The sequence below is a fragment of the Dama dama genome, chromosome 23, assembly GCF_033118175.1.
Source record: "Dama dama isolate Ldn47 chromosome 23, ASM3311817v1, whole genome shotgun sequence".
Taxonomy (NCBI): domain Eukaryota; kingdom Metazoa; phylum Chordata; class Mammalia; order Artiodactyla; family Cervidae; genus Dama; species Dama dama.
The window spans coordinates 67,253,741-67,265,846 of record NC_083703.1 but is presented as its reverse complement, the minus strand read 5'-3'; the positions used below and the strand labels follow the sequence as shown (position 1 = coordinate 67,265,846).

General features: G+C 48.5%; 1 protein-coding gene across 1 annotated transcript in view; it reads right to left on the bottom strand.

Annotated features, from left to right (window-relative positions):
* Window positions 1-391: 391 nt before the first annotated feature.
* The window catches only part of BPI (bactericidal permeability increasing protein), a 30,208-nt gene continuing 18,493 nt past the window's right edge, over window positions 392-12,106 (bottom strand). Inside the window, exons 10-15 of the mRNA XM_061127265.1 lie at window positions 11,611-11,778; window positions 10,474-10,541; window positions 7,805-7,847; window positions 3,685-3,748; window positions 2,379-2,455; window positions 392-782 (exon numbers count right to left, since the gene is read on the bottom strand). Coding sequence (XP_060983248.1) covers window positions 744-782; window positions 2,379-2,455; window positions 3,685-3,748; window positions 7,805-7,847; window positions 10,474-10,541; window positions 11,611-11,778 — 459 coding nt within the window. The 3' untranslated portion in view covers window positions 392-743. The remainder of the gene's footprint in view (window positions 783-2,378; window positions 2,456-3,684; window positions 3,749-7,804; window positions 7,848-10,473; window positions 10,542-11,610; window positions 11,779-12,106) is intronic.

The following is a 12,106-nucleotide window of genomic DNA, read 5'->3' as shown; positions in this document are numbered from 1 at the left end:
GTCACCATGTGGTGGTGAGAAGAGCAGCGGCCGCAGTAAATACACAGGAAGACGATGGGCTGTGGGGAACTCACTGCTCAACAGCGACACTATCTGGCAGTGGTAGGAACAACATCCCAATGAACAGATCTACTCTATGGACCGCCGCCTGACATTAGGAACCAAGACGCAGTCCCTTTGGACTAAGTAAACCCCAATTATTCTTGGGCAGTGTGGAATGAGGGGTGTCCTCAAAAAGGGACAGTGGGACTTTCTGCTCAGGAAAGCATGTAGGAACTCAAGTGGTTAATTAGAGAACTAAAAAGAGGTGATTATATCTTGGCCACACTGGGTACAGGCAATAAACGAATGAATGGACATAAAACAAGAAGAAACAACATGATCACCAGAATTCCACAGAAAAAAAAGATTTTTTTTGTTTGTTTTTTAATGTTGTGTGAAGCACAAAGAGAAATATTGTGATTACCATTGAAATGCAATTCCTGGGGGAAATGTCCCTGCAGCCTTAGCCCTTGAAAGAAACAATTCCTAAAATACACACCACTCAGTTTTCCAAAGGACCAGGTTTCCATGTTTAGATCATTTCTGAATCTGAGTTCAGAGAAGTTTGCAAGAGTCTCTGAGTCCCGAGCTAGAGAGAGAAGGCTGGAGAGGGGGCAGCCTGGGCCCCAGGGGCGTGTCAGGATCGGGTGCTGACAACCCTGCACCTCCTGACTGACAGCCCCCCGGCACCCATGGGGTCTTCAACTGTAGTGGACATCTGCACCAAACAGCAGGAAATCCTGGGGGAGAGATGAGAACGCCGTCATCCGCTGGAAGAGTACCCCTCGTTTGTGAGGGTGGGAATGCAGGGGTTTTTAGAAGAAAACTTTGGGAGCTTGCCTGCTGGGAAAGAGAGAGCCTTTCTGCTGACAGAAAGGCAGGAGTGAGTGGGGGGCAGGGGGCTGGCATCCTGCCCCTACGGTCTGCACATCAGCGGCTGCCCATGCCAGGGAATCTGTCAGCAGTTTTCCTGGCAGCTGTTTTCCGCTCAGACATGGAGACCCCTGGGCTGCCGTGAAGGCCTTCATTTGTCATCCCTGCCTGTTGGCAGCTCCAGGGAGCCCTCTTTGCCATCAAGGCTGCAAAACCACTTCTCTCTTGCTCCTTCCTGCCCTTCACTCAAGAATGTTCAGAAAGGAAGGAATTCAATTGTGCCCAGGGGGTCATTTTTTATTTTAAGGACGAACTGGGTTAGATGTCGGGGGTGTGTTTCCTCTGCTCACTCAATTAACTTCTCTATTGTCTCTTAGTCCTGGGAGTTCTCCATGGACTGGATTTTGGGGGTGAGGGAGAGTGAGGAATCTGGGTGGGTGTTTCCCATGAGGGTCATCAGAAAGCCCTGGACCGAGGTAAGGAATGCAAGAGTGGGTGATGGCTTCCTTGTAGAGTTATCAGCTCTTTGGGACATAGTGGGTGTAAGGAGCTTTAGAGTGGAGACACTGAGGTAGCCAGCATGTATCCTTTGGGCACATGGAAGAGACTGGAACCTCGGCCAGGTCACACCGAGGTGACTCTTGTGCTTATGCTGATGAAAGTGACCAGGGAGGAACTTCTTTGGTGGCCCAGTGGCTGAGACTCCATGCTGGTCAGGGAAATAGATCCCACATGTCATAACTAAAGAGTTCATATGCAGCAACTAAAGATCCTGCATACCGCAACTAAGACCCGGTGCAGCCAAATAAATCAATATTAAGAAAAAGAAGAAGAAGAAGACAGTGACCGGGGAAAGCAATTGTGGAGGAAGGGCAGAGGCCGGGGCAGGAATCCTGGAGAACTAACTCTGGGAGGGTAAGAAGGAACCAGTAAAGGAGACCAAATAACACAGTGAGAGGTGGCTGGAAAACCTGGAGAGGGAATCTTCAAAGCTAAGAGAAGAAAGTGTTTCAAGGATGGGGAAAATAGTGTCAGATGCTGTTGGGGTCAGACCGGGGAAAAGGGAAGAGGAGGCTGTCCATTCCGGTGTCTTAATCTGCCAGACACTGACCACGGGCCTGGAAGGACGCTGGATGCAAAGGAAGGCTATGCGTCACATATCTGTCAAATATTTAAATGCATCAACCTTATAAAAGAGGCTTGGGGCCACCAAGTGAGTTCCACTTTTACCGAGTGTTGTGTGGGAGAGGTGCAAGACAGGGGTTAAAAACCGGGACCTGGCTTTGACTTTGGACTTCAGTTAATGGCGGTGTGGCCTCTCTGAGTCTTATCCTCTCTTTTCTGTTTAGCAACACAGCCCACCCTGCAGGAGTGTTGTTAAGGGTCGACAGCGCTTGATCCAGAGCTGAAGGAAGGTGGCTATTGAAGTAGGAGATTTGGCGGAGGAGACCCTGGGGACTCACCTGGTAAGGCTGAAGGACCAGGTTGAAGAGCTCGATGTAGGCGGGCAGCGGGAGAGGGAATCCTTTCTGTAGCTTCCCTGCATTGAAGGTTAAGGCAGAGGTTAAGGTGAAGGTACCACCTCTGATGGAGGGGCCCGGGGAGAGAGAGGGCTGGGCCGGGACTCGGGCAGCCAATTTCCGCAGCCTCCCTGGACCAGCGCTCCGGGCTCTGGGAAGAAACCTAGGCAGGAAGAGTCTGCCCAGAGTCTCCTCTTCTCTCTCCTCCACTGACCTCTGGACACTGCAGACACAGGAATTCCCGCCCCCTTGCCCCAAGACCACCCGCCCGAGGGTGCCAGCACTGCTGGTGCACCCCTGGCCCGAGTGACAGCCAGGGCAGCTGCTTGCTGGGGTGTGGAGGCTTGGAGACACGTGACGGATATGCACATGAAGGCCCTCAATGTTTCGGATGAAACCAGAAATGCGTGGTAGCCAGGAGCTAGCTCCCCCACCCCACCACACTCTGGCATGGAACTCTGGAGAATTCTAAGCTCCAGCCTAATCCCCCAGCTCATTATGAAGCTGCACTTGTGAAGGCAGGAAGAGAAGCCAGAGTCCATATGTAACAATTCGTTGTCTTCATTTATAATTTCTAAGTGACCTAAATCAGGGGTCCCCAACCTCTGGTGATCTGAGGTGGAGCTGATTGAATATTAATAGAAGTAAAGTGCACAATAAAGGTAATGTGCTTGAATCATCCTGAAACCATCCCCTCCCACCCTGTCCAGGGAAAAATTGTCTTCCATGAAACCAGTCTCTGGTGCCAAAAAGGGTGGGTGGGGACTGCCGGCCTGAATGTTCTCATCACAGTGGGGGTGGGCCTCTGTTTGCACCCTTGCACCCGGCTCTGCAAAGGTCGGGGGTTTCACCAGTGAGTGAGCTGAGTGGAAGCGTTGTTAGCCCAGGTTAGCCCCTCTTCCTTAGCCCTTCTCTCTTGGAAAAAGACAAGGTTCTGGCTTCAGAGCTGGGATCGAATTCCAGCTTCGTCTCTTACCTTCTCTGTGACCTGAGACCCACTCATTTCTCTGATCTCCCATTTCCTCCCATGAAAACTGGAGGTATTATTCTCCGTCTCAATGGACTGTCTCATAGTTCATGAAGGAGGAACTCAACCCTTTTCCCCTCCCTTTTCTGGGCCAGGTATCATTTGAGGTTCATTTGAGGGGACCACCTCCAGCCTCCACAGCGGGGGCCAGATAACCCATGGCTCTAAGATCCACCTGCCTCACCAGGACTGGAAATCAATCCTTTCTCCAAAACTCCTTACTGTTAATCGCCGGAAGCACAATGGTGGGCATAACGTAGTTCATGACAGACTGCAGCAACTCAACCTGGGGATCAGGAGGACAGGACCACGTCAGGGCACTGGGGCATCAGCTGTCCTCTGTCACCACCCTCCCACCCAGAACAACCTCAGGAAGAACCGCCGAGAGACGGAGACAGGGGTGACCTGGAAACGCTGCAGCTCAAGGTCACCAAAGTGATCTCTTTCGCTTTAAAGGTTCCAGATGCAAATTGCATTCTAGACTTGTAGGGGGCAAGGCGGAGGCAAGGAAGGTCATCACAGAGCACTGAAACGTGAAAACCTTTGTGTAAGAAAATGCATTCTCTCAGATATCCCAGGCTAGGGGCAAATTAATTCAACCTTTCGCAGGGCTATTCGGCAATGTTCATCAGAAACCTCAACAATGTGTGTGCCAAGGGGGTCACAAACATGCCTTTGAGGCATTTATCCTAAAGAAATGAGGTAGTGCAATAAATGCAACCAAAACAATAAAAGCAACCTTACAGGTACAACAATTGGGAAATCATCTGCTGGGGGCGGGGGCGGGGGTGGGGGGGCGTGGGGTGGGGAGCAGGGGCCGCACCTGGTTGCATTTGGATAATAAGAGATACTGTGTAACTATTTAGGGCTTTCCTGGTGGCTTAGATGGTAAAGAATCTGCCTGCTATGCAGAAGGCCCAGGTTCCATCCCTGCGTCAGGAAGATCCCTTGGAAAAGGGAATGGCTACCCACTCTAGCACTCTTGCCTAGAGAACTCCATGGACAGAGGAGCCTGGTCCATGGGGTTGCAAAGAGTCAGATACGACTGAGCAGCTAAAACTTTCACTTTTCGCGTGTAATTATTAAAGATGATATGGCAGAAATATAGCATCACTGACTCAATGGACATGAATTTGGGCAAACTGACAGACAGTGGAGGACAGAGGAGCCTACAGCCCACGGGGTAGAAAAGCATTGGACACGACTTAGTGACTGAACCCACAACAGCAACAGAAATATATTGGATTGGCCAAAAAATTCATTTGGGTTTTTCCATAACATCTTACAGAAAAGCCTGAACAAACTTTTTGGCCCACCTGAGAATTATCAACATAGATTTTTTTGTGATCTATTTTTGAGTTTAAAAAAAAGCAGGCTAATGTATAACTAATTCACTTTGCTCTAGAGCAGAAACTAACACAACACTATAAATCAACTGCACTCCAGTAAAAATTTTAAACAAAGAAAAATCAGGCTACAGAAACCACGTAATTCCATCCGGTTATTAAATATGCATTGAAAAAAGTCAGGAAGGATATACACCAAATTATTAAGTAAGTGGTGAAAACAAGAATGATTTTTATGTTTTGTTTTGCAAATCTGTAGGTTCTGACTGTTCTACAATGTACATGTTTTGCTTTCGCAATAATAAAAAAAAATTCAAAAATAACATAATACCCTCAAGAGGATGGCCTGTAGTGGTGACATTTACAACCTGTCAATATGTACATTTTTGTTTCTGGAACAATTAATTCAGTTTCCTTCCCCCGGCTGTAATTCCTGGAGCTCATCAAATGTGGTGCCCTTATTCCCATGAATCTGGGAACTTTAAATTTTTATTTTCTGCAGAAGCAGAAGTTAGTTATTGACTGAGTCCAGCTGCTGCCAGGAGAGCCCTGGCATCAGTAAATCCATGAAAATACAATGAGGTTGCTTTGGGTCTTTCTGTTTGTTGTAATCTTATCAGATGGGAACGGCTGGCTGGATTTCCATCGGATTTGGAGAGGATATTGGGACTGACTTCAGGGTTGGGTGATGGGGGTGCATTTCAGAGATCTAAGGATATATTCTCCAGAGGTTTGGCAAGAGGCTCTCTGGCAGATTCGGGCCATGAGCAGTAAGACACTGTGGGCAGAATTAGCATTTTTTAATGGAGAAGGAAACAACCCACTGCAGTATATTGTTGACTGGAAAATCCCATAGACAGAGCAGCCTGGGGGGTCGCTTAGAGTTGGACATGACTTAATGGGCAGGACTTAGCAACTAAGTAACAACAACAATGGAAGTCACAAGGGCAAGGCTCATTCAGGTCCACAGTTGAAGAGCATCTGATCTGCTGTTAACAGGGGTAGCTCCCCACCCGGGCCAGAGGGTATGGTAGGAGGAGAGGGAGCAGTGAACCTCCTATTTTTAAAAATAGATTTTTTGGGGATGTGGACCATTTTTAAAGCCTTTATTGGATTCATTACAATAGTGCTTCTGCTTTATGTTTTGTTCTTTTTTTTTGTTTTTCTTTTTTGGCCATGAGGCACACGAGATCTTAGCTCCCCGACCAGGAACTGAACCCGCATCCCCTGTATTGGAAGGTGAAGTCGTAACCACTGGACCACCAGGGAAAGTCCCAGTGGTGAGTCTATTTGATGACAGGGATTCCAGGCAGTGGAATCATCTCTGTGGGCTGGTGAGATACCAGTCGTCTCCGTCCCATCTGCCCTACTCTGTAAGTGACTCTACCATTCATTCACTCAGCTGCTCAAGTCAAAAATCTGGGAGTCATTCTTCATTGCCTTTCCTCCCACCATGCACAGAAAATCTCTCCCCAAGTTCTAATTCTGCTTCCAAAGTATGTCTCCCATCCGCCATCTTTCTCTTCCTTCCTGGCCTCATCCCAGCCTCCATCATCTCTCATGTGGACAAATGCACCGGCCTCCCCAAGGCAAGGATCCATATGCTCTGACTCATTCCCCCATAGTCCATTCCCATCATCTCTGCAGGGGCATCTTTTATAAAGTGGAAATGCGATCATGTCCCTCCCTGCATGAAACAGTTCGCTGGCCTCTCACTGCCTGCCTGCCTGCTTGCCTGCCTCTCCCTGCCCCCTACTTCTCATCTTGTTTCGCCAGCCACACTGCTTGCCCCCATTGCCGGAACAAGCCAAGCTGTTTCACCACAGGGCCTTTGCTCCTAATGTTCCCTCTGCCTGCAACATCTCCACCTGTGGACTCCTTCAGCCCAAATATCACCTCCCCAGAGAGGCTTTTCCTGATCATAGGATCTAAGCCTTAACCTCCCCTGTCACTTTCTACCCCACCTCCACTTAATTTTTCAAAGCATTGATCTTGACTGAAATGATCTTCCTCATTTCTCATTGTCTGTTTCTCCCCTACAATGGAAGCTCTAAAAGGAGTTGTTTTCTTGTCTAATTCATCAACACATCCCCGTCCATGGAACAGGGCCTGCCACTTAGTAGGTACTCAGGAAGGTAATTCACTTGTTCATTCAACGCACATCTGTTGAGCAGATTCTCTATACCTGATTGTGTACAGTTAACCCCATTTAAAACTCACTGCACTAATTCAGGCAGAAATTATTATCTTTGATTTGTAGGGAAAGTATTTGTAGGAAGTTCGGTGAGTGGAAGTGGCTTGCTGAGGGCCCATAGTTAGTAGGTTTGGAGCTGCAATTCCAGCTCAGGTCTCTGTGCCTACAATTGTGTGTGTGTGTGCGCGCGCACGTGCATGCATGTCATCAGTCATGTCCAATTCTTTGTGACCCTATGGACTGTAACCCACTGGCTCCTCTGTCCATGGAATTTCCCAGGCAAGAATACTCGAGTGGGTTGCCATTTCCTCCTCCAGGGGATTTTCCCAACCCAGAGGTCAGCACCCTATCTCCTGTGTCGCCTTAGTATAGAAAAAGCATAGTATATGTAGAGTTCCCTTCTATCTGTGGTTTCAAGCAACCCCAAGGTCTTGGAATATATCTGCTGTGAATAAGGGGGACTACTATATTCAGTTAAGCTGTTCAAGAGGAAATGAAGATTTCATCACACAATTCATTGTGACAAAAACCTAGAATATCCCACTTTGCTCTAAGGTAGTATGACAGTATATATCTTTTATGATGCTACGTCTCCAAATTTACTTGTCTCTACTTGGTTGTAGAGACATGGAAGTCAGTTGTACACAAAACCCACAGTGCTCCTCCCCTCACTATTTCACATGTAAATTATATGCAAACTAATCAGTGGTCTGTTGAAATGATGCTGTGAGCCCAGGTGGCCCTCAGGACAGTTATCTCAAGATCAGAGGAAGGAAGGAGCCCCCAAGGGCCTCAAACTCACCGAGAAGGGGCCGATGTCTGAGTGCTTCAGTTCCAGGAGCAGCCTGTGAGAAGGGGAGGGGAAAGCTGAGACCACCATTTGCCTGACCCATATTAGAATTCAGTTACTGGGGAGAAGGGCTTCCCAGGTGGCGCTAGTGGTAAAGAACCCTCCTGCCAGTGCAGGAGACATAAGAGATGGGTTTGATCCCTGGGTTGGGATGATCCCCTAGAGGAGGGCATAGCACCCACTTCAGTATTCTTGCCTGGAGAATCTCCTTACAGAGGACCCTGGGTTGCACAGAGTCAGACACAACGGAAGCAACTTAGCACATCATTGAGGAGAAGGGACACTCTCTGGTGGATGTCGTCTGCTTTTCCCATCCTGTATCCATTCCTCCTTCCTCTGGTGACAGCTCCCCAATTTTTTCTTTGGGACAGTCATCTGTTCCCTACATTGTTAATGCGGGGTTCTGGGGTGGGCTGGCCAAAGGGCAGAGTCTACCTCCGCTGCCACAGTGATTGCTTTGAGAATTGACCACTAACCCATGCTGGTCCAAGGACTTCTGCTGGAAATATTGGGAGTGAGGTATTCTCTTTTCTCCAGCAAAATTAGCTGGTGACCATTTTTGCCACCACTCGGTGACAGCCTGCTGGGAAACGAAGCCAGTATGGGGGAGAACAGAGCCAAGAAGAGAGTCAGAGACCTAAGGATATCATTTGAGCACCTGGATCTACCTGTGTCTGAAACCCTCAGACTTTTGAATAATTTGAGCCCATAAACAATCCCCCTATTTATGGACTTTATGACATCTTAACAATGATCCAGGAGAAAGGTAAATAAGTGGCTATTTAATGAATCCCTTTTTTTCACTATGTTGGATGCTATATCCCACTGAATTCCTGTAACATCCAAGAGGCAAGGGCCCATCATACTCCCATTTTACAGATGATGTCCTTGACAATCAGAGAAGACAAGCAATCTGCCCAAGGGCACGCAGTTAACAATCAGCCAAGTAGCATTTCAACCAGGTCTCCCTGATGCCAAAGCTTCTGTTGTCTCCAGTACCCTACAAAGCTTGAAAGCTCTCGCCCTGTGGGGTCTCCCCACCCCCCATTCCTGCATATTTCAGAAAGTCTGTGCTCAGCCATCACCCAGTTGTATTTTCTCCAGTTCCTCTACCTGAGAGGCCCACAGGTGTTTCCAGGAAAATGAAATCCACATGTTTCCAAAGCAGTAACACTTGTCAAAACGATGCCAGGAGAAATAAGCAGCATGCAAACCTCAGGAGCCAAACTCAAGGTTAGGAAGGACAGCTCTGTGCCAGAGAGAAGGCAGAAACAGGCAGGAATGTGGGTCAAGACTCAGTTTAAGCAGAGTGAAAGTGAAGAAAAGGTAGACGCCAGGTCAGAATGCGGGGGTCATCATGTCTACTCTGCCCGTCTCCCTCACACTTGATCTCTGTGTGTCTCCCTCTCTCCCTCCTGCCTCCTTTGGTGTCTGTCTGTCTCTGTGACAGTCTCCCTGTTACTGTGTCTCTTTATCCATCTGTCTGTCTGGCTTTACTTTCTTTCTCAGTGTCTCCCCCTCCCTCACTGTGTCTCTGTGTTTCCCCATCTCTTCCTGTCTCTCCCCCCGTTTCTGTATTGCTCTTCTTCTGTGTGCCGCTGTCTTTCTCTTTTCCTCTTGCTTGTTGAGCACTTATTATATCCTTCAAAGTGTTCTAACCATCACAACACATATTAATACAATGATGCGACTGGCAAAGAACAATTATTGGACTTATTTTACCAGCCAGGGCAAACGGCTGAAGTCTGAAGAGTTCTATGCTTGCCAAAGGTGAGCTGCACTTGAAAGGCAGCCGACTCAGGCTCCGAGCCCATGTTCCTAACCCCCACCTCCTCTGCTGGGATTCAATCCCAGGCACGGATTCCAGAGTCTTCTGGCAGGAGGTGGCTGATGAAGCCCCAAGGATGGGGTGTGAAGAAGTTGAAGTGGATTTCCAAGTGTCAAGGAAGGCCAGGGACGTGGGGTGGCTGGAGGCTGGAGGAGATTTATCAACTGGCACTGCCCAGTCATGAGTGGACTAGGATAGGGGCGTGACCTGGTATGTGGGAGTTTCAGTGCTAAAGCTGGGTCACTGCAGACAAGCCGGGATGGTTGATCACCCTATGACGTGTGGTGTTGGGCAGGTCACTTCATCTCTGAGCACCAGTTTCACTATCTGCAAAGGGCGGGTCACTTCATCTCTGGGCACCAGTTTCACTATCTGCAAAATGGGGATATTGTACCTACCGTGCCCTGTTTGAGGTTTAAATGGGATGAATGAACACAGAAGTTTGGAACTTTGTAAGGTCATTGTGAACTCACAGGCACCAAGACCGGATGGGCAGGACTTCCCCAGTAGTTCAGTGGATAAGAGTCTGCCTGCCAATGCAGGGGACATGAGCTTGATCCCTGGTCCAGGGAGATTCCACATGCCCTGGGACAACTACTGAGCCTACAATCGAGCCGCAACTACTGACTCACATGCCCTAGAGTCTGTGCTCCCCAACAAGAGAATCCCGAACACCACAACTAGAGAGTAGCCCCCGCTTGCCACACAATTAGAGGAAGCACACTCGCAGCAACAAAGCTGAAAGAAGAATGGATGGGCAGCCCCCTCCTCCCACGCCCACCGGCCCACTTACTTGTCCAATCTGAGCTCTCCAATAAGTCTGTCGGACTTGGCACCAAGAAGCACAGAAAGGTTCAAGTTCTGCAAAGCAACCATCCAGGAAGTGAAGCCACTGACCCAGAATCCCGGGGCTCCGCAAAGCCTCCAAGACCAGAAGGTCTGCTTCACAGAGACTCAGCAGAAGAGTCCACATTGCCGGGGCAGGCCCACAGAACCCATGGAAGGGATGAGTCTTCCTTTTGCCAACTTTGTGCTTGTGATGAGTCCTGGACTGTCAAACAATTACCATTTTTCTCTCCCTGCTTCTGGGACCAGTTCAGATTCCCAGGCCACTCCCATGGGCTGTAGGAGACAGGCTGTGAGGTAGGAGTCCAGGCCAGCTCTATTTCACATTCATTCATTTAGTCATTCAACAAATGTTTACTCAGAAAACCAAGGTTCCCAACCTCAGCTTTCCTGTCCACTGTCTGTGTGACCTTGGGCGACCCCCTGAGAACCCACTGAATCTGCAAAGTGAGGAAAATGGGTCTCAACTTGAGGCTGGACAGACCTGAGTACCTGCTGTTGGGGAGAGTCTGGCCCTCACCTCCAGTGGCCAGAGTGGGTGCCACCAAATGTTTGTGGAGTGATAGAGTGATCAAATGAATGAATGTACAAGTCAACCATGGGATGAAAATTTAAATAAGTGAAGGATTAAATGCACAAAGGAAGGAATAAATAAAGATAGGCATGGATGAATAAGTGATTAATGAATGAATTAACAAATATACAAAGGAATGATCCATTAAACAAAGATATAATAAATGAATAATGAAATAAATGCATGTATGAACCAGCAAAGATACAGTAGATTTCCAAGTTAACAGTTGAATGAATAATTGAATGACTAAATAAATGAATGAACAAACCCACAAGTGCATAATTGAATGGCCAAAGATATGCATGAACAGATTGAAAATAGTTTACCTATTTCAAGCCAACCACAGAATGAATAACGGAATGAATGAAGAAGTCAGAAGACAGTGGCCCTGGACACACACAGTGTAGGTTTGAGTCTGGGTAGGCTTTACACCAGTCCCCCTGGCTCTCAGGGCAGTGCTCTGAGCCCTGTCCAGGGCTGCCTGTCTGCTCAGATCTGGGATCGGCTTACCATTTCAAGCAGGAAGAGGGGATCCAAGGAGGAGTTTGGGAGGATGGCAAAGGCCTGGGTGTCCAGGACAAAGATGAGGTCAAGGCCGCTGGCGTTCACGGTGAGTTTCGGAGGCAAAGAGGCCCAGATGAAGAGCTGCATCTGCATGTCAGGGTACATCTTGGCCACCTGCAACCCACAGGGGACGACCAACAAAACAGGCCATTGATTAGAAAGTGTCTAAATCGTATCTTGTCCTGGTCCTGCAGAAGCACTTCCAATGTCTTCCCACTGTTGTTTTTTGGCAGTGCTGGATCTTCACTGCTGCACGAGCTATTTTTCTCTGGTTGTGGTGAGTGGGGGCTACTCCCTAGTTGTGATGCACAGGCTTCTCATTACAGTGGCTTCTCTCGTTGCAGAGCACAGGTCAAGGGCACTCGGGCTTCAGGACTGTGGCCCCCTGGCTCTAGAGCACAGGCTCAATAGTTGTGGCGTACGGACTTAGCTGCTCCGTGGC